This window comes from Hordeum vulgare, chromosome 2H (genome assembly GCF_904849725.1).
Source record: "Hordeum vulgare subsp. vulgare chromosome 2H, MorexV3_pseudomolecules_assembly, whole genome shotgun sequence".
Classification (NCBI taxonomy): Eukaryota; Viridiplantae; Streptophyta; class Magnoliopsida; order Poales; family Poaceae; genus Hordeum; species Hordeum vulgare.
In genome coordinates, this window is record NC_058519.1 from 605,587,917 (window position 1) to 605,609,963 (window position 22,047).

Sequence of the window (22,047 nt, forward strand, 5' to 3'; positions counted from 1 at the left end):
CCGATGACACACTTTTTTTTATAACTAGCCATAAGCCTCATCCATTTATACCAAAGTACATTAATTTTATTTTTAGTTCTCACATGCATAATTTTTTTATCACTCAATGTCATATACTCATTTTAATTTTAATGTCATAAAACATACCATAAATTCATATAAATTGACAAAACAACTTGTTAGCTCCAAAATTAGGCCGGCAAAAATAAGTGGCCTTACCCATTTTTTATTCTTGTTATACAATTTTCATATCTGAAACTGACAATTCTAATTTTTGTTTCGTGTTTGCTACCACCGCCCGTCACTCGAATTTTAGCAATACAATACAGATCAACCACACTCGCCGGTAAAAACATTGCGTCGGCGTTATTTACGGTACAGATAGTTATGTGACGTATAAATCTGAAATTTCTAGAGACGGTGCATATGCTGCTGCTTTGGTGTAGCCATGAATACATATGGTCTATGGTATGTTTAGGTACAATTGTGAATATCTAACAACTACGAATGCTAGGAGGAGTAGTATGTTTTGTTGTTTATGGGAACGTGTAGCCATCTCCCTGATTTTCTCGTACCACTCCATGCTTGTAGGCAATGGGAGTATAGAAAATATGCAAGCCGTCGTCCAGCATACTATAAAAGAGTATCAGGCTTAAAAAAAAAAACCAACTATAAAAGAGTCTCAGAACCAATAACATGTTTAGGTTTTTCTTTTTGGTATGTTTGGTTTTTTTACACGTGTATGTATACTTCCATCCATCTCTCTGTCTCCCCCTCCCCCTACCATCTCATTTTTAATACGGAAATACTCCGTATCGAAGAAGCGGACGCCGATTGCCTCCCATCCATTTCAAAAGGAGACAGACCCTCTGACGCTGACGAACCGGGGCCACCGGATAGAACGCGCGGACGGACACCCTGCGCCGTACGTGGCGACGAGCCCTTGTGTGTCAACAAAATTTCGAGAAGCAGGAGGGAAGGACAGCGAGGCTCGTGCCCACTCCGCCCATAATAAAAGGCGTGGACGGACACGCCCTCCCCGGCGTGATACTACTGTTGGGCGGTAGTGCTCGTAACGGCAGCGCGAAACTCGCCAGAGACAGAAGCCCTCTCCCTCCGTCTCTCTGCCCTGTTCGCCGGGAAATATCCCCTGCCTTCTCCACGGAAGCCACGTGAGCGGATGGAGTCGTCCTCGTCGGGCGGCGCCAGGGCGCGGCGGAGCGGCAGCTGGGGCAGCGTCGGCGGCGGCGGTGGAGGAAGCGACCCCTTCGACATCCCCGGCAAGGGCGCCCCCGTCGAGCGCCTCAAAAAGTGGAGGGTGAGCCGCCGCCGCTCCTCCTCCCTCCTTCGCTTGTTACTTTCCCCTGATACGCTTGGACTGTTGTGTGAGCGCGCGGCGGCGAATTTTGGGTGTTTTTTGCTTTCCGAACTGCTCGCTCGTTTAGGGAACATGGGGGTTTCTCCCTCTCGCTTCCCCCCAGATTTGCCCAGTTTTTTTACAGGGGTTCCATGCCGTGCCTAGGGTTTTTTGAGTTCCAAAAAATACGGAGTTTCGTCGGCCGTTTGATGTTAAACCTAGCTTACAAGTTCGGAATCCAGCGGCTTTGCCTCTGCATTCTGGGCTCGGGCCTGCACCTGTGTAGTAGATGTTTAGGTCGATTTCCTCGCTTTTGATGGCTGCTAGGGGGACGGGAGCGGGGCTTTCTCCTTCCGACGCTTCCACTCTCATGCTGTTTCCCCCTCTGGCATCCGTGCTTGCCTTGAGATTCAGGACTTACTAGCTTCCCTTTCCCTCCATTATTTTACCTCCATCATATCCCCTCCCCACCGCTTTCCGCCTCCACCGAGCCCACCAGGACGCGTCAGCCGGCCGCCTCTCTTCTTCGATTCGATTGCGCGGGCGCAGAGCCCACCGAGCCATTTGTTTGGGTTGGTTTCAGGGTAGTAGTAGCTTCGCTTGCCTGTTTCGGAATCGAATCGCGCTTCCACTGGCTTTGCGTTGTTGTGCCCTCGGTGCTTTCGAACTGTTCTGTTGCCTTTGACGCCGACTGAAGTTGCGTTGGATTTGGGCCGCTCTTCCCTTTCTCAGAGATACGCTCGCATTTTTTTAATAATGCTTTAGAACTGTTCTCTTGCTTTTGCATTTTTCTTCCGAATACTGACGATTTTGGAGTAGAACTCTGTAGATGTCGATGCGCATTATAATATTCTGGATTGGTAGAGTGGAGTAGCCACGCGTCGAACCGTGGCATTGCTTGAGCTGCCGACGTGCTTGCCTCGGGAGCGTTCGCGCAGATTATTTTGTTCTGGCGTCTCGAATTTCATAATAGTCATGCCTAGGTTTGACTCAGCAGTAGGGTCCGAGACTGGTGCAGATGACGTAGTATTCAATTTTCTGTTGAGAGTGTCCACATTTGCGCCATTCATGTCGGCAAGCAGTCCTAAAGCTTTTGCAAACATCCCAGATTCACAATGTTTACAATTCCGTATATACACTGTTCGTTCATTTCGTACATACTCCCAAATACCTCTCGAAAACGCCACAACCTGTTGTTGTCATGTCCGATTCCTTCAGATTTGCTTTGCGATGGTCTTTTCATAAAGCTCTATTATACTAGGGACCAGTGGCCCGCAACTGTCGGACACATTCAGAAATTTAGCAAGAACAGAAAGGATTAGCTGGACCTTGTTGAAACATGTGGATGTAGGATGATTTGATCCCCTCTGGGGGCCCTGCCAGCCACCTGCACAAGTGGTTGCTGGTCATTAGGGCCGTGACCCTTTTCAGTTCTTTTGATAATTATTCTTTTGTATGTAAACTGGCGTTTGCGTCTAACTAACAACTTCCAGCATTGCATGGACAAATTTGCAGTCGTGTCCAAAAGTGTAGTTGTATTGGACCTGCTTAAACTTTGGAGTATCTGACACAGTGTTCAGCCCGCCAGTTTAGTGCCGCAGTATTCGGCACAAAGTTTGTGCTGGTGGTGCAACCCTTTATTTATGAGTGCTTCTGTTTCTCTTTGTGAAATATATGCCAAGATTTGATTAGGATGTTCACCTTGTTTATGGTCATCCAGAAAACATTCAATATTCAGGGCTAGTGCAATGTGGTCTTTGCCGGGTGCTGACAGCAACTGGAGCTTCCCTTTTTAGGAGACTGGACACATCGATTCTTTCTGCTATTGAGTGCTGATCTTGTGGACTGTTCTGAATGTAATCCCTTTGTCTCTCGTCCACTGCAGCAAGCAGCTCTTGTCCTGAATGCATCAAGGCGATTCAGATACACATTGGACTTGAAAAAAGAGGCGCAAAAGGAGGAAGTCATAAGAAAAATTCGTGCACAAGCTCATGTTATCAGGGTATTGTACCATCATGTATTCTTTTTGTTTCATTTAGTTGATTTATGCTGATTTTTTAATTTCCCTGTTCAGGCTGCATTCCGCTTCAAAGAAGCAGCTCGACTTGGTTCTCAGACAAAGGACGTACCAGGTAGTTTATTTTCTCACCTACCTGCTTACCAGTCCTGCCTGTGCTCTGTACAATCGTCGTTTGGGTTTGCTCCTTTGAGCATTCCAAGCAAACAATTTAATAATGCTTTGTAGGAACATACTAATATGTACTATATGTCATTCAATACTAGTCATCTGAATGCGCACTGAATTCAGGGCCTGTTTGTTTGGGCTGTGGCTGGCTGGCTGTGGCTGTGGCTGTGAAGGGAAAGCTGTTGTGCAGGGAAAGCTGCTTATCTGAATGTCACTGTTTGGCGACTTGGCTGGCTGTCTAGCTGTGGATCGAGGATATGTCTAAAATACCCTTAGAGTTCCGAGTACCATTACACAAATAGAATATCGTACCCTTAGAGTTCCGAGTAATACATAGCATTAAAAAAAAATATTAGTAGGATATAGATTTGTCCAAAATACATATCGTACCATTACACAAATAGAATATTGTCCATAATTAATATATATTAATTCAAACTACATGTCAATAACGTTACACATAATAACTAGCTAGCATGAGTAGATCATCTTCTTCTCGAATCGAACACTTCGGTAGCAATGCGTTCACGCCTTGCTTTCATGTCAAACACGCTCAATAGCATTCCGAAGCGATGAATGTAGAAAGTTGAAAAGTTCTTCTCTTTTTGTTGGTCGCCCTTCTCGGCGAAAATCTGGGATATGGTACGTGTTGTTCTTAAAAGGAGCTAGGAATCCCTTCCTATTTGGATAACCTGAATCAACAAGGTAGTACATATCTGGGCATAAAAGGAAATGTGACAATCAGAATCAAATAAATAGCAATGCATGTGCAGTAGAGTCATGTGAATAATCATAGAGAATATTACCACCAGGAGGGGTCGGGAATTCGACTGGATACTTTTCGATGCTCCGTTGGAGAATGCGTGTATCATGTACTGAACCAGGCCAACCAGCAACAGCAAATGTGAATCTCAGATCGAAGTCACATATCGCTAGCAGATTCTGTGATGTGTATCCATGCCTTCCAGTGTGGTTAACCTTCTCATCTTCGGGAACTTCAACAGGAATATATGAGCCATCTATGGCGCCAATGGCATCTTTGAAATGAGGCCAAAAGCGTGGATCTTGAAGCCTTGGATGCACATCCTTGAAATTCCGATCTACTGGTTTTATGTTATCCTTACCCAATTTGTACAAGCAATTCAGAACCATGTGAAACTTCCGAGAAATTGTTTCAGTTGAACGACTAAAAGTAATCTCAACTTGTCTAACTGACTGTGGCCCTCCAACCATCCATAAAAACATAGCTAGGGATTCTAGAGATGACATGAAAACACTTGATTCTAACCCATAGCTAGAAACTAGAAGGTCATGCAATTTATGGAACACATCTGGATACACCCTAAACATCTTGTAGCATCTTTTTCTATTTCCAAGATGTTCATTAACCCATTCAAGCCCAGTTTGTTGTGGAATCCTCTTAGGTGCCTTATTCAAATACTTCTCGCAATAGAGGTTACCATAGTAGCCCAACACAGCCATGTCGCGCGCCAATCCAAGAAGATGACGCGTCTTCTCAATTTCTTCATCACTTTCAGTGCCACCATCATCCATCTAGACAACAAGAAAATAGAACATGTCAAAAACCAGTACACATGCAACAACCATATAGAACATTGGACAAATAGCATACATGCAACAACCATATTGTACATTGAACAAATAGTAGACATGCAACAAGCAACAAAACATAACAGGTTCAAATAGAATAGGTTCATTATTCGAATACATCAATGTTTCACACAACAATAAGCAAAGGTTCACAGAATAAGGAAATACAATGGTGGTTCATACAGATAGTCTTGAGAAATACAACAATGATACACATAATACATGACTCATCTACTTGTTCATCTCAGCATGTGTACGCTGCAGCCAATCGAGCCTCCCCTCATTTGTTGCAAATGCTGCAAACACCTCTCTTGAATCCCTGTTCATGGCAAGCTTGCTTGCTGTGAACATGATGTCAGTTCCTTCACTCACTCCACACTCCCGAACCGTCGCTAAAAACTCCTTCATAGTTGGGACCTTGTCAGCCTTGGTGGAAGAACTACCTTCATTCCTTGAAACAAGTGTGTTGAGAGCATTGTTGTAAACCGTGAAAAATGGGCTCTCTTTTTCGTTGCCTTCTCCAGCACCAAACTTGCGCTTTCCTGTTATTTTGGAGGAGGTACCACGATCATCCTCAAGCAATATTGGAGCTTCCTTGCCCCCTCCTGTTTCCTGTCCAGCAATGGCCGCTGATTCTCCGGTGACATGTGCCTTCCTAAACATAACATCTTGCTGCTCCAAATTGGGAGGTGGCCCGTTCCTAAATTTTGCATGATCGGGGCGCATCTGAAAATAATAACAGAATAGATACATGAGTCCAATTATTTGAGCAAAAACTAGACAGGAAGAAAGATAGTTCAAAACATGATAAATTACCTCTAGGTGAATTTTCCACCAATCATCATCTGCATCCATGGTTTTTGTTTGGGGATCCCAGCCTAGTCCGGTTGCATTTAGCAATTCCATCCACCACGTGTACTCCTTTTTCAACTGATCCCATTTGTTCTTAAATTGTTTCCTCACTAGCTTCTCTCCTACTTTCTCATAAAATTTTCTCTCCAGATTTTCATAGCCTTTTTTACTCAAGCAGCCCCCATCCCTGTTGTTGTTGTTCACTTCTTCCATACAAATGTCGCAAAACACTCTAACACGGTATGCATCCCAAGTGGCAACATTGTTTCTTCACTAGTTTCTATCAAAATTACAGCAAACAAATAAACATCAGATGGAGGCCAGTACTTGCTGTTCCTATCCCAGTACTTGCTGTTACAAACAAATAAACTAGCTACAAACAAATGGAGGCGGCAAGTACTTGCTGTTCCTATCCCATCTATGGAGGCCAAGCAAGTCCTAGCATCTATGGGAGCCCAAGCAGTACAAGCAGAGAGGAGGGGACGGGAGCTATACCTGAGGCCGACGACGAATCCGGCAGGGAGGTGGACGAATCCGGCAGGGCTGTGGACGAATCCGGCAGGGAGGTGGACGAATCCGGCAGGGAGGAGGGAGCAGCGGCGAGCTAGCACGGCGGGGATCCCTCCGCGGCGGACGACGAGGCCGGGAGAAGCAGAGAGGAGGGGACGGGAGGCCGGCGGCGGAGTTCGTGCTGTCGGCGACGGGAGGACTGCGTGCCACTTCGAGGACGGCGGGGACGGGAGGATGGCGACGGAGGGAGAAGGTCTTCGCCGCCAGGAGGTGCGCCGCTCGCCGGCGGGAGGAGTAGACGAGGCGGCGGCGGCGGGAGGAGGAACCCTAGGAGGATGCGTCGGGCGCGTGGTGTTCGTGGAAGGGACTGGTGGGGTGGAGGCAGGGAGCGGTCGAGCGCGTGCGGTCGTGACTCGTAACTGGTGGGGCTGTGGGAAAAATTCGAGTGGCATTCGGTTGTAATTTCCTTAGAACGAAATGTCCCTTATACAAAACGGTTCGGATCACTTTGCGGGAAGCGAAGGAAAGCCACGGAAAGCACGTCTCGGGGTGCTTTCTCTCCTACGTGCAATGGAGAGGCCGGCTTTGTCAAAGCCAATAGCTAAGCTAGGCTGTTTGGTGAGCTTTGTTGGCTTTTTTTCGTGGAAAGCCACCAAAAGCTGAAACAAACACCCCCTCAGACTATAATCAAGGGGTGTACAGATCAGTTTCATGAATTTCTGATATAATTGCTTCAATGGTGATTTTTGCAGAAGCACATGCGGATGGTGCACTTGGCTTTGGAATTAAGGAAGATCAGCTGACGGCACTGACCAGAGATCATAACTACTCTGCTCTACAGCAGTATGAAGGGGTGAGCTAATTCTGTTGTCACTGCGCTTTACACTTTTCTGTCATAGTTTGCGTCTCGTAACTTTCCCTACAGATTTCAGGGCTAGCAAATATGCTAAAGACAGACCCTGACAAGGGGATCAGTGGAGATGACTCTGATATTGATGCGAGAAAAAATGCATTCGGGTCAAACACGTACCCTCGTAAGAAAGGGAGAAGCTATATGGTATGAGTGGTTCTTTTATATTAGTATGACAATTGCTGTCTTCTGTCCTGAAGGCTCACTTTTGGTGTGTTCTCACTGTTATTTAGGCCTTCGTGTGGGATGCATGTAAAGATTTGACACTCATCATCCTCATGGTCGCCGCTGCGGTTTCATTGGCCTTGGGCATATATACAGAGGTGTGCGTTGGATCTTTAGTTCATCTGTTCTTTACTTCTGCGTGTTGATACAGCATCATTCCTTGTACTATATGCATTTTTCATGACTTGTGCTTGTAACCTAAACATGTTGCATCATTAGTTCATCTATTCTTTAGCATAATATTGCTCCAGCATCATTCCTTGTACTGTATGCAATTTTCATGACTTATTGTACGGAAACAAAACCATACTTGTAACTTGTTTACATTTAGGTTTTGCTCTTTGCTTGGCCGTTTACCATTAACTAGATGGCTCATCACCATTCTTGTGTCTTGCTATGAGTTTATGACTCCCATTACAACTTTTTTGGTTTCTAGGGGATAAAAGAAGGTTGGTATGATGGGGCGAGCATTGCCTTTGCTGTACTCCTTGTTATTTTTGTTACAGGTATGCCACCACAGACATCTTTCCGTTTTCTGGTTATTTCTGTGAGAGCAATTATAATAAATATATCAACGTTTAGAAGGGTCTGTCCTTTAACTTACACTTGCCAGTTGTCTAAATTCCTTAGACACTATAGATCAGTACCTAATAAGAAAAATAAGAAGTGTTTGAAAGTGATGCAGTCACAGCATGTATTCCTGAAACTTATCTTTGACATGTTACTTGGCATTTATTATTAACGGCTCACTATATTGTCCAGCTACCAGTGACTACAAACAATCGTTGCAGTTCCAAAACTTGAATGAGGAGAAACAGAACATTCAATTGGAGGTTAAAACTTTAGACTTATCTTGTTGTAAATTGTTTTTTCTTTCCTGAATAACGTCTCAGATGTTCTCGGTCAGGTTGTGAGAGGTGGAAGGCGAATCAAGGTATCAATTTATGATTTGGTTATTGGAGATGTAGTGCCCCTCAAGATTGGTGACCAGGTACGAATGCCATTCTTCTTTATTTTGGTTGCAAGCAGTTTAGTAATACAAGGTGCTAATCTAATTTCTGTGTCAGGTACCTGCTGATGGAGTCCTTATTAGTGGTCACTCCTTCTCCATAGATGAATCAAGCATGACAGGCGAAAGCAAAATAGTGAGTAGTTACCTTCGTATGCCTTTTGCCTTTTAGAACAAGTTTAGTCAAAGTATTAAGCTGACACTGCAAGCTGGTTGCTTGTTGAAGGTAAACAAAGACCAGAAGTCACCTTTTCTAATGTCGGGTTGCAAAGTCGCCGATGGCTATGGTACAATGCTGGTGAGTCTGTCTGTATATACCAAATGGAGAAAATGTGTATCTCCTTTCAGCTTCTGAAACTTTCTGTACTTTGAGTTTGTGGTGTGAAGTAGAAGTGCAGTAATCTCAATTCATAGTTTTCCTGTGGGACATATTAGATTAAGTTATTAATTTGATCTTGCTTGAAACATTTTAGTTCCTGAAAAAAGAGAGAGAAGGTATTGTGATACTATAACTCACATTTCTCACATTTAAAGAGTGGCATTTTTTTTTCATTCATGGTGGGTTGGGCTAGTCTCTTTTTGGCCAACCTGAGTCCGCCTGGGCTCAAGTATAGTTGTTTTTTGGGTGCTGTAGTAACTCGTAACATATGTACGTGGTACTATGCTAGTGAGGTATGTATTGCAATAGATTATTGATCATGGGGAATCTACTGTATGTTACCCAGGTGACCGCTGTTGGTATTAACACTGAATGGGGGCTACTCATGGCAAGCATATCTGAAGACTCTGGTGAAGAAACACCCTTACAGGTTTGATCCTGTACTTGTTATTAGCCTATGCATGACTTCATGTGTTGACTCCTTTTTTTGATCGTATGAATTGGCATGATCTTATTGTTCTGGAGTAGGTTCGCTTGAATGGTGTTGCTACCTTCATTGGAATAATTGGACTTTCTGTTGCTGTCGCTGTTCTCGTTGTCCTCTTGGCCAGGTATGTTGATGCATAGTTTAATTTGGCGAACTAGCTTTGTGGCTTATTTCTGTCACCTTGTTTTCTTCTAGGTATTTCACTGGGCATACGTACAATCCGGATGGCTCTCCACAATACGTGAAAGGAAAGATGGGTGTCGGCGAGACAATACGTGGAGTAGTTAAAATCTTCACAGTGGCGGTAGGTATTCAATCTAGTATTCAGGACTGCCGACTTGCTTTTTACAGTTTCTGTTATCTTAATGATCTTGGGATGTAATTAGGTCACAATTGTGGTTGTGGCTGTTCCCGAAGGACTACCATTGGCTGTCACATTGACGTAAGCATAAATTTAATTTGTAATTTTCTCGTAACATACTAGCAGTCACTTAGCCAGTTACACTGCATATTTTTGTCAGGCTCGCCTTTTCGATGCGCAAAATGATGAGGGATAAAGCTCTGGTATGTTGCCATTGCTTGCTTGTGTTGTGTTACTTGCTGTGTTCCTTGTCGTAACAGCCGGTCTCATGCATTCTTCCAACCTTATGTTATAGGTCAGGAGACTTTCTGCATGTGAGACAATGGGTTCCGCAACAACAATTTGCAGTGACAAGACTGGAACATTAACTTTAAATCAGGTGGAAAGCTATTTTTTTAGTATTGTCCTCGTCTTACTACATGGAAATTCCACAGTTGGATTTGTGATTTCTCAAATATGCTCTGGCCTTGACTCCTTTCCCCTTTCTTCATTGTCACTATTAAGATGACTGTTGTTGAGGCATACTTTGGTGGAGAGAAGATGGATCCTCCAGATAACACTCAGAAGCTATCTGCTCCCGTGTCAACAATGATTATTGAAGGAATTGCTCAGAATACATCCGGAAGCATATTTGAGCCTGAGGTCAGCCTATACTTATAATTTATGTACATGCACCTTTTCATCCAGGAATCTGAACATGTTCTTCTTCCTTTCTCATGTTATGGTTCAGCTGTGTGTGCCTACTGACTTCTGTTTGATGTCACAGGGTGGTCAAGCTCCAGAGGTTACTGGATCACCAACTGAAAAGGCTATACTCTCTTGGGGGTTGCAGGTATGGCTTCTCGTAGTAGCGTCAGCCTATATTCTCTGTGTCTCCTGCTTGGTAACCATGATCTGTATATTCTACAGCTTGGTATGAAATTCAGTGAAACAAGATCGAAATCCTCCATTCTTCAAGTCTTCCCATTCAATTCAGAGAAAAAGCGAGGCGGGGTTGCTGTGCAAGTGGTAATTCATTTTATCTGCAGTAATGACAATTTCCTTAACTTTTTATCTTGTCCTCGGCAAATTCCTTGTCTGGTAACTTTGCATGACATGTCTTGCGAAAAAAATTTGATTGCCCTTTCAATGAACCATTGCTGAATTTATACTTTGCTAATAGGCCAAATAGCATCTGTGTCCATCCTATAGGTAGTTGTACTGCTAATGGTTTGGGCTGATAAAATTGTACCATTTCTATGATTCTATGTCAGTACTCAGTACCCTTTGTTTGTTAGAGATGTTCCACAAGGGGAGGGGGGGGGGGGGGGGGCTGTAGGAACAGGTGAATTGTATCTAATATCATGGTTACTCACAATTATGAGTAACCATGTACATCTTTCCTGCTTCCTTCAAGAGAGTTATAGACCATAAATGAATATCTGCTCATTTGCCTGCTAATGTGTTATCTCCGACCTCCTCTTTGTTGAAAATTTAATATCAAGAGAGTTATAGACCATAAATGAATATCTGCTCAATTGGCTGCTAATGTGTTATCTCTGACCTCCTCAAGTAATGCATTTTTCTTTCTTTCTGGAGGGTGACTCTGAGGTTCATGTATACTGGAAAGGAGCTGCTGAACTTATTTTGGAATCATGCACTAGTTGGGTTGACATGGATGGTTCAAATCACTCAATGACTCCTGAGAAAGTAACTTCAAATTCCCATCATTTGCTTAAGTACAGTATGGTTGCAACTAACTAACTAACTAATTACTGTTTAAGGCTGCTGAGTTCAAGAAATTCATTGAGGACATGGCTGTTGCTAGCCTTCGCTGTGTCGCCTTTGCATACAGACCTTGTGAGATGAGTGATGTTCCGAAGGAGGACCAGAGGGCTGACTGGGTATTACCCGAAGATAACCTGATTATGCTTGGTATTGTGGGAATAAAGGTAAGTAGCAAACCTGCATTTTAAGCTATTAGCCTTGACTATTAATGGGTTATAATTATTTCGATGGCTCAGCTCTCCTAGATGTGTGATTAGTGGTTTGATATCATTGTTTGCGATTGCATACGTGCACGTTACTAGTTCTACTGGCATTACTTCCTCTCTCTCTCAGACCCTCTGTATCCAATTTGTTTCTAGTAAACTGTTCTTCTGGATAAGTACTACCCATATCTCAAACAATTACATGCTAAAATCACGAGTAAAAGCTATAGAAAAAGAAATACTGTTGGGCATCTGCTTGCTGCTCTTTAGACACAGAACCATCAGGATTGCTCTTAATTCGTGAAATTTTGATGGTAGTAATGCAGAAGCCTGTACTAGTAACTATAGTGACATTTCTAGTTATCATAACATTTTTGCCACATACATGAGATCATTACTTTGTATTTCTTGCGTAGTGATATTTTTGTAACATTTATTGAAATTTTGCATGTACAATAAGCATGTCCTTCTACCAAATCTATAAGCGATACCAGCATATGTATAACTTGCATGAGGCCACTCTCTTTTGTTTCTTGCTTAATGATTACTGTACTGATATCTAGTAACAGCCTTTGTAAGTCATGGACCATTTAGACCCTCATTGGTTTGTAAGAATTTACAACTAATTCACTTACAGGATCCCTGCCGCCCAGGAGTTCAAGATTCTATCCGCTTGTGTACGGCAGCTGGCATTAAGGTATTTCTTATATTCTTGCGCGAGTCGGTGACCGTACGCTAGTTTCTGCCATATCTTAGTAACTGTATACCATATGCCTAGACGGTCGTCATTTGATGAGTTCCATAACTTAGTTTTGTACTAGCTATGTTAGCCAAGTGTTTTTCTGGATATCTTGTATTCAGTTTGTTTTTTAAATGTCTAGGTCCGCATGGTCACTGGGGATAATCTTCAAACTGCCAGAGCAATTGCCTTGGAATGTGGTATTCTTACTGATCCTAACGTATCAGAGCCAACCATCATTGAAGGGAAGACGTTTCGGGAGTTGACAGATTTGGAAAGGGAGGAAGTTGCCGACAAAATTTCTGTATGTTTATCCTCCTCCATTACTTGTATCATGTTTATTTCAGTGGATACGACCTTGTAAGAAACTACAGTTTAACTGTCAGTGTGCACTACGTGCCAAACCAGCAAGTGTAATACCAATCGTTCACTTTCTGGGCATGCATAGATGCAGTAGTGGAGATGATTTGGCGCACACTCTTTATTTACCTAAATCTCTTGGGTTATGTTTGTTTTGATTTTGTCTATGCCTCCCATCATGCGCTAAAATGTTAGGATATGCAGAAATATAGAACACACAGTTCTTGGCACGAGTGAACAATGTTTTTTTCCGTGATTAAAATTATTGTGCTATTTTGGCTTAATTTGATGTTTCCATGTGTTTAGTTTATACCAATTGCCTTATGTTTTGCATATCATTTCTACTTTGCCCTTTCAATTAAGTGTACTCTCTGTACATTGTCGCAGGTTATGGGGAGGTCTTCCCCGAATGATAAACTTTTACTTGTTAAGGCACTCAGGAGCAGAGGTCATGTTGTTGCTGTAACTGGTGATGGCACAAACGACGCGCCGGCACTGCATGAGGTTTGTGAATGGCTAATATTCATTTTGTTTTGCATCAGCTGTGAAGCAATCTTCATGATATGTTCAAGAACCAGCATCCGTTATTACTTACACAATTTTGAATTTATAGGCCGACATTGGTCTCTCGATGGGCATCCAGGGAACTGAAGTTGCTAAGGAGAGTTCTGATATTATTATCTTGGATGACAATTTTGCTACACTCGTTAGGGTATGTACGTTGTGTCCTCATTGATTATTTTTAGCAGAAATTGTTTTCTCTCATTATCCTCCGCTATGGCAACATCTGATATTTGTTTCTGGATTTAGGTTGTAAGATGGGGACGTTCAGTTTATGCAAACATTCAGAAATTCATTCAGTTCCAGCTGACCGTCAACGTTGCAGCCTTGATAATTAATGTAGTTTCTGCTGTCAGTTCTGGTGACGTGCCACTGAATGCTGTCCAGGTTCGAATTCTTCCAGATCACTGGACAAAGTTGTTTTTCAAGGCTATTTTTTTAACGTCTCACTGTAGTTCGTTTTAAGGGTATTTTCTTTCTGCTGGTGTTCTAAACCGCTTATAAGTTGACATGAATTGCTCGTTCCAGTTTCTGTAATAATGGGTAATATTGTATGCTCTTGCCTCCCTTGTTTACAGTTGCTTTGGGTTAATCTAATCATGGACACTCTGGGAGCGCTTGCATTGGCGACTGAGCCACCTAACAACCATCTTATGGAGAGAGCACCGGTTGGACGGAGGTTTGTTCTCTTGAGCTATTGTTGCAAATATCTTCCTTGGTTTCGGCATAATTTAAGACCTCTTATCTGGCAAACTTCATGGTTGGAAGTGATTTGCGAATATCCCTGATAACACATGTTTGTGTATCCCACTATGTGAAGTAGGTATAGTGCATGAATAGATAACGTTTTTCTTCCTTTTCTTGTTAGATAGATCAGATGTAGCAGTCCTGACCTTGTTGCATACGCTTGTGCCAACAAAGTTTGCTTTCTGCATGCTGACGCTGTCCTGACCTTGTTGTTTGCAGGGAGCCTTTGATAACAAATATCATGTGGAGAAACTTGCTCATAATGGTATGCTATAGATGCATGCATTTCACTCTTCATGATATCTGTGGTCATTCTGCAGCCTAACATATTGTTTCTTCAGGCTTTCTATCAAGTTGCAATCCTCCTTACTCTCAACTTCAAGGGCCTGAGCCTTCTACGGTTGGAACATGACAACCCAGCGCATGCTGAAATGCTGAAAAATACCTTCATATTCAACACATTTGTTCTCTGTCAAGTGAGTCATTGACTTTTGCTCTAGTCTGACTCAGAAATAACATACAGTTGATATGACGGGGTTAAACATAACCCATAATCTTGTCTTCTGCAGGTGTTCAGTGAGTTCAACGCTCGGAAACCAGATGAGCTGAATATTTTCAAGGGTATTGCAGGGAACCGCCTCTTCATTGCCATTATAGCCATAACGGTTGTGCTCCAGGTAAGAAAAGGGCGCAGAAGTAGTTCTTGTGGGGTTCTTTATGCCACATGAAGTGATCTTCGTTTTGCTATTGTCATTTGCTCATTCCTGTATATTTATATATGTGCAGGTGCTTATCATCGAGTTTCTTGGTAAGTTCACGACAACAGTCAGATTGAGCTGGCAGCTGTGGTTGGTGTCCATAGGTCTTGCTTTTATCAGGTATAAGTCTATTTAAGTTCATGAAACAGAACATATATATCTTGTACCTCCGTTTACAACTTTAGCTGATGGGATTTTCCTCTTCTTTGTTCAGCTGGCCGTTAGCACTCGTGGGAAAGCTTATCCCTGTTGCAGACCGTCCGTTGTTAGATATGTTCTCTTGCTGCTGCCCAGCCAAGAAAGAGGGTATGTTATGTTCCACATCGCGTGCTTTCTTTCTTTCCTTGCCTAGGCTTGACTTCATGTTGACGTTGGCCCGCTATCCTCGCGCATCTTCTTTTGTCTTTGCGACTTCATGTTGACGTTGGCCCGCTATCCTCGTGCATCTTCTTTTGTCGTTGCGAAAAACTATCCTTGCATATCTTCCATGCTGATCATGCCTCACATAATTTTCCATGTTGTGCAGCTGGTGATGCGAAGGAAGACGACGGTGTGAAGCACATCGAGGTGGTGTGAAGTGACGGGCTGGCGTCGAGGAGGACCTTTGCAGTTTTTGCGTGGAGTTTTAACACGATCGTCGGGGCTGTAATTATCTGGTGATTTGGATTTGTAAATACACTAGGTTTGAAGTGGATAATATTAGGGCTCTCACTTTTGGGGATTTGCCACGCTATCTTCAACAACACGCCTGACAGTGCCCCCCTTGTGGCTGATGACTTGGAAGCTGGGATTTAGCTTAAAATGGATGCTGGAATGGAGCACTATAACAGTTTGTCTTCTGTTTGCTTTCCCAGTTAGTTTGTTATTCTGCTCTGCCATTTTCTGTGCACACTGTCTTCTTTGTGGCAGTGCATGGAGCCATTTCGTTCTGTGAGAGCTGGATTCAAGACAACTTTGGCTGCAAAACTATTTCAAAACCTCAAGAGTGTTGTCAAAATCGGAACGAATCAATCAATTCTGAAGATCAGTATGCAATGCCTTGACGCTAAGCCATGATGCATTTGCTGTGTTGTTGCGTTCTGGTGCTGGTTCGAGGTGACACGGCGGGAGCAGGTATATGTGCTGGATTCGTTGGGTTCAGAGGAACACGTGCTACGCCACACACGTTGAAAGTGGAGTTAGAGTCATGTGTTATCACATATGTTCGTTCGTCCTTGGCGTTCACGTGCTGTTGACACAGACTCGAACGCGATACTATTTGTCAACTTTTTGTTCACACATGTGCAGCAGTGTAGGCGTGTTCCTTGTGCTGCTCACGGGCGAGAACTATGGACGACAGCAGGACAAGATCAATGAATCTACATATTCTGTTGACGAAGTTGTGATGAAAAACAGCCAAGAAGTTGCCGAAAGGTGCAAGGTATGCAGCGTAGCAGCCGGATCCCGCAGCAATTGTTGACGTTTTAACAGCTCGGGGTTCTCTCACACGGAGAAAATGTGAAGATTGGAGGCCAGCTCTAGACCTGTTGTGGTCACGCTTCTGGTGTTTGGGTCTCTTCTGATACTAATAACTGCAGCGCTCATCCTTGTCCGAACATTCGATCACGTAGTTTTGACCCTTCGATGCTCTGCAGCTTTGGATAGTATCTGATCGTTTCCACTTGATGTGATTTAAAACTGATCAGGCTTTTTTGACAAACGGCACTTTTATTGACTTTATTAAGTGTAGCACAAAGCAAATATAAAACATGATGCACAAAGCTCAGCCCATGCATATAACTAGGGCGCATATAACCAAAAGCTAACAATCCGACAATGAGAACTAAATAAACACCATCATGACAACTCGCTCCAACTACATACACACCATCATGAACAATAGTTGTTACTTGGGATGCGTTTGGTTGCACGGACATACTAGGGTGGTTGAGGGCATCCTCAACCACATGGTTAGAGATAGCCATTTTTTTGTTTGATCGAAAGGGTGGTGTTATCCCATGTTGTGTTTGGTTTGATGGATAAGGATGCAGAGAACCTTCAGCGTACAGTTGTGCCGCTTGCCGGGGAATCCTTCTCCACCTCGACAACGCGGAGGAAGGAGACGAGCGGCCGGTGACGGAGGAAGGAGAGGAGCGTCGGCGCGGAGGTAGATGAGGAGCGGCCGACGGCGTGGAGGAAGGAGAGGAGCAGCCGGCGGCGTGGAGGAAGGAGAGGAGCGGCCGACCAGTGAGCACAACACCGCACGCGGGGTGAATGCCGCGATCCTCCCATTTTTCGCGGTTGACCCCATCCCCATTTTGGGAAAATATTCTTAACATCTGGCTGCCCCTGTCCTTCCTCCTCTCGAATTTAAACAGGTGACATCCAACGGCAGAGCTATGTAGGCTTTTGGGGGCTGTGGCCCCTCCAATATTGAACATGTTTGTAAAGAAAAAATATGTAAGGGCTTAGATGATTTTTTTAGCTTTTGCCCCCCCTTCCCCAAATCCTTGTATTTTACGTTTCGTCCCTCATTCATTTTTGTCTAGCTCACCACTGATGGCATTCCTTGCATAGAAGGACTATCTCTGCCCCTCAAAGGATATCCCTGCAACCATACCCTTGGTTCGTTGTATGGACGGGGATAGGGGCATCCTTCCTTCCCGTCTAAGCTAGTGACAGTTAAAAGACCAATGGAATACGGGAGAGAGTCCATCGGCCATGGATCCGGCCACGGCGTCGGTAGAGGCTATATACCTCGCCGCCACAGGATAGAGATGGCCCTGTGTTCGGGGCCAGCTACACTACACCGGCCGTTTCCGTTCCGTTTTCGCTTAGCATTCGGGGGATCGTCGGTTCAGTGGACACGACCGAGCCGTCCGGGTCGTGATGAAAGCGCAGTCGTCCCGGAATAATTGTGCGTATGCGTGCCTTAGTGGGGAGGATGCCGAACCTTCTGCCTTGCTAGTTGCTACCGGTGTCCCCCATGATTCGTAGTTTCATACCGTCTCCTTCTTTCTCCTCCATCGGGATATGTGTTCCTTTTCTGCATCTCGTTTGCTCAAAACACGCATGGACTTGCTTATGCTTGTACGGTTGATCACTGACATGCTGCATGCCACATGTGAGTGAACCAGCTGCATGCACTGCCCAGTTCCGGTCTTGAGTCGCATGTAAGCCAGTCCGGTCTCTTGGCGTCTGTCTGACTTTGTCTTGTAGGCACGTACTCGTAAGAGCATCCCGCATCCCGCCTTAACCTAAAAAATAACTGTCAAAATGCTGGTTGGGACGAAAAAACATGCCCGATCAGACTCCGCATCCCGTCCCGGCCCGTAAATATTTTTGCGGGGCACGGCAAAATCTAGGCCCCAACCCGCGTATTCGCGGGTTTCCACCTCGTCGTTGCGGTGCCCCGCATATGAGCGAAAGCGGTTGGTGGAAGGACATTTCAGCCCGCGCTTTCCCCCACCAAAGCATATTCCATGAATATGTTTTTTTACGGGTCTGTTATGCCGGGTCTGCATCCGCGTCCGTGTACGCCGACCCACATAGACGTTTTTACGCGAACTGCAAACACGTTTTACGGGCCGGACGAATGCGGGGTCTGCTAGATTTGCTCTAACACGCACGACTTGCTGCTGTTTTTTTTCTTTCAAAAGTTGCTGCTGCTTTGACTTAGCAAGGGATGGGTGCCCGTACTACGCATGCCGTACGACACGTCTGTATTTTCCACACTTCAAAGTCTCGCGCTCGAAATTTCTTCTCCTGTATGTAAATAAACACCCACGCACATCGATTATACGGCGCGATTAGTTCGGTCAAAAGTCTAGAAAGTCAAAACAGGCTTGTGACTTGTGAGACGTACGTGATCGCCTGCCCCTGTCAGCAACTGCATGCAGATTATGTATGTAAATGAACACCTACGTACATCGATTGTACGGCGCGATTAATCAGCTGTCAAAAGTCAAAACAGGCCGAATGTGACATATGAACAGCCTGCGGACGGAAATTAACCACTTCCAATGACCGATCTCTTTTTTAGCTCTCAGTCAGGACTCTGTACTTAACCCGTATACTCCCTCCATTCTTAAATATAAGTCTTTTAAGAAATTTCATTAGAAGTCTACATACGAAGCAAAATAAATAAATCTATACTTTAAAATATGTTTATATACATCCATATGTAGTCTATTAGTAAATTTCTAGAAAAGCTTATATTTAGAAACAAAGGGAGTATATGTTAGGCTGGGATCATGGGTCAGTTTATTTTTCTCCACTGGATGGATGTGTATAACAGAGACTATCCAACTAAGCAACATACCAAAATACCAAACGACGCTGTAGACCAATCGTCAGAACAACTGACAATTTGGTACTAATGACAAATTTAGTGTTGCTGATTTCTGTCTAACCGATCGCTAATCAACCAAAGTTTACTTGAAATGTGTACTGGTATAACATAATTTTGAGCCAGCAGTAGCGTGTTTGAAAGTCCATGCACGCGCACTAGACGCATCCTATAATCCAAGGAAAGGTCCACAAAGATTGTTTTTTGGGTGGGAAGGAGATCGAAAACCAGAAGTTAGAGAGTGATGATGCCAGCGGCCGTACATTTTGTACTTGATTCCTTTCAATCTGTGGGCGCTTACTGAACACAGGACAAAACAATCGAGGTCGCATTATCATTGGTAATCATGTCTTGTTGTGCTAACTAAACATACTTCATGGACGGCAGTCTTCTGTCCGGCCGGTTGCTCCTACGGTCAACTATCGGTGCTATGCCCGTACAGATTAAATATATACGTGTCTAGGTGGTATGCATGTGATAGGTGCTACTCTCTTCGTTTCTAAGTATAAGTTCTTTTTTATAGATTTTGATGTGGATGACGTATGAATGAATATAAACATATTTTAAAATACAGATTTATTTATTTTAATTTATATTAATTTATGTTGAATTTAAAAAAATATATATTTAAAAACGAAAGGAGTAGCAACTAGTGGCCCACATATGAACAAATCGATCGCAAGGTCAACTTCTATGAAAGAATGCTTATCCTCTAAAAAACTACAGCTTGATATATATTTTTCTTGCAAATCAGACAACATGTAGATGTTAAGTGTTAATTTCTTTTCAAATACTTAAAAGTGCAGCTGTACTATTTGTCTGAAACGAGCGTACCCTCGCGCACCCGATGGAAGTGGACAACATACAACGCAAGTGTTGACTGCATGCATGTGACATGTCATTTCACTTTATTCCGTTTCGTTTTTTAAATACTATAACTTTTGAACCGAGCGTTAGAACGACGATCCGTTTTTACGGTTGTGTTTCTTACGACGAGCTCTTCAAAACTAGATCTCATACGAACAGATTTTGACAAACTTTTTTTGGACAACTTCAGATGATATTTGAGACAACTTTAGTGCTACAGGAAAGCAACTCTCGTCTTGTCGTTTTTCATCAAGGGACATAAATTGCCTACAATGTCAAAAAGTTTTTATCGGATATCTATCATGATTCCAAATTTTAAAACTATGTGGGGATGGATCGTATGAAAGCCTTTTTTTCTAGGGTAGTCACCTGCCTATGCTATCGAGCACGCATGTGTTGACTAATCTGGTCGCAGGTGTTGACTAGTTACAAAAGTCGAGACACATCATAAGATGCATAGGGGTAATGAGAAATTTCATAGGGGGCGGATCATGCAGTTGCCCGCAAACCTACACAAGTTGTTCAGTTTTTGCACGATTTGCTCGCAAAAAACATTGAAATCGCTAGATATAATAATGAAAAATACACGCGAGTTGCTTTTTGAATGCACTGGGGTTGCACAAAAACACATTAAAAGCTGATAACTTTTTCTGTGATACTCGAGTGCAATTATGACAACTATTTACAAATAGCAGACAACTGGACATCAATGGTAGGCAATTTATAGTATCTATATGCAACAAAACATCAATTGTAGGCAACTCATCATCAGTAATAGGCAACTAAGCATCAAAGTTTAGCAATTTTACAGTATTTATAAGCAATTGAGCATTAATCATAGACAACTGATTATCATAAATAGACAACTGGGCATCAGTGGTTGACAATTTCGTAGTATTTGTAGGCAATTGAGCATCAACCACACACAACTAATCATCAGGCAATTGGACAACAACAATTGGGAAATTGAGATAATGTTGACAAGATTCACACTTACACATAGTGCATAAAGTTACTTGTATGTAGCACTAAATGCGCCTCATGTTTTCTATGATTTTCTCATTTATACAAAAATCAATCAAATAGGCTGTCCTACTAGGCAAAAAAAGTTGTTTTTCAATAGCACTAAAGTTGGTCACAATTTTTTTATCGAAACCTATCCATATGAGATCTAGTTTTGAAGAGCTCTTCGTAAGAAACAAAGTCGTGAAAACGGATCGTCGTTGTGACGTCCGGTTCAAAAGATGTAGCTTTTTGAAAAAGTACAGAAATTAATTAATTGCACTAGAGAAGGAAACCAGGTCGCACGGGATTTTTCATTTTGGGTTGTCCTGATCGCACGTGGGATTTCTAGTTCTTTTTCAAGAGCACTCCCTTATACGAACGGGCGTCGATGCGCTGCCTAGCCACGTTCTAGTTTGTTTGTAATATATTTTGGAAAATTGCTAGCTACTTGGTTGTAGGTAGGCACCACCCCCTTCTATTTCCGTCGACGAACGGTTCCTCTAGGCTCTGTCACAGCGTGCTCTGCCGATGAAATTCCTAGATGAAACTTTCGAGTTTGAAATGAAAATTTTGAACTTCCGGCTGGAACTTTCAGTTTCGAGTAGTTGTATATATCCTCTCTCTCTCTCTAAAAAAAGCTAGTCGTATGTCTACTCGCAAAAAAAAAGGAGTGAACGAATGTCGTGATTTTCTGTAGTTGAAAGGTGGCAGGATCTAGGGCGAAGTGTGATGAGGAACAGGATATGTTGTTTATGCGATACTCAAAACGAATCTCGACACGAATTGAACTACGACCACCTGGTGGGTGTCAATGCCTGACTAAAAAT

General features: G+C 43.3%; 3 protein-coding genes across 3 annotated transcripts; 2 read left to right on the top strand and 1 right to left on the bottom strand.

The window, feature by feature from the left end:
* Positions 1-1,049: 1,049 nt before the first annotated feature.
* LOC123427689 (calcium-transporting ATPase 5, plasma membrane-type) lies at positions 1,050-15,860 on the top strand. Its single transcript, XM_045111798.1, has 34 exons — positions 1,050-1,318; positions 3,243-3,359; positions 3,432-3,489; positions 7,268-7,368; positions 7,441-7,572; positions 7,659-7,748; positions 8,087-8,156; positions 8,413-8,483; positions 8,558-8,641; positions 8,718-8,795; positions 8,886-8,957; positions 9,385-9,468; positions 9,567-9,649; positions 9,721-9,829; positions 9,912-9,967; positions 10,047-10,089; positions 10,182-10,265; positions 10,391-10,528; positions 10,653-10,718; positions 10,796-10,894; positions 11,465-11,575; positions 11,650-11,817; positions 12,494-12,553; positions 12,738-12,899; positions 13,343-13,459; positions 13,569-13,667; positions 13,766-13,903; positions 14,095-14,195; positions 14,483-14,528; positions 14,605-14,739; positions 14,833-14,940; positions 15,050-15,141; positions 15,236-15,327; positions 15,548-15,860. Exons 1-34 carry the CDS (start codon positions 1,181-1,183, stop codon positions 15,595-15,597), a joined length of 3,252 nt encoding a protein of 1,083 aa, XP_044967733.1. The 5' UTR covers positions 1,050-1,180; the 3' UTR covers positions 15,598-15,860.
* On the bottom strand, positions 4,599-6,312 carry LOC123427690 (L10-interacting MYB domain-containing protein-like). Its single transcript, XM_045111799.1, has 2 exons — positions 5,970-6,312; positions 4,599-5,879 (listed from the first exon to the last, which is right to left on the bottom strand). The coding sequence occupies exons 1-2, from the start codon at positions 6,216-6,218 to the stop codon at positions 5,385-5,387; spliced, it is 744 nt and encodes a 247-aa protein (XP_044967734.1). The 5' UTR covers positions 6,219-6,312; the 3' UTR covers positions 4,599-5,384.
* On the top strand, positions 6,374-7,013 carry LOC123427691. The gene is made up of 2 exons (XM_045111800.1): positions 6,374-6,906; positions 6,946-7,013. Exons 1-2 carry the CDS (start codon positions 6,426-6,428, stop codon positions 6,975-6,977), a joined length of 513 nt encoding a protein of 170 aa, XP_044967735.1. The 5' UTR covers positions 6,374-6,425; the 3' UTR covers positions 6,978-7,013.
* Positions 15,861-22,047: the final 6,187 nt, after the last annotated feature.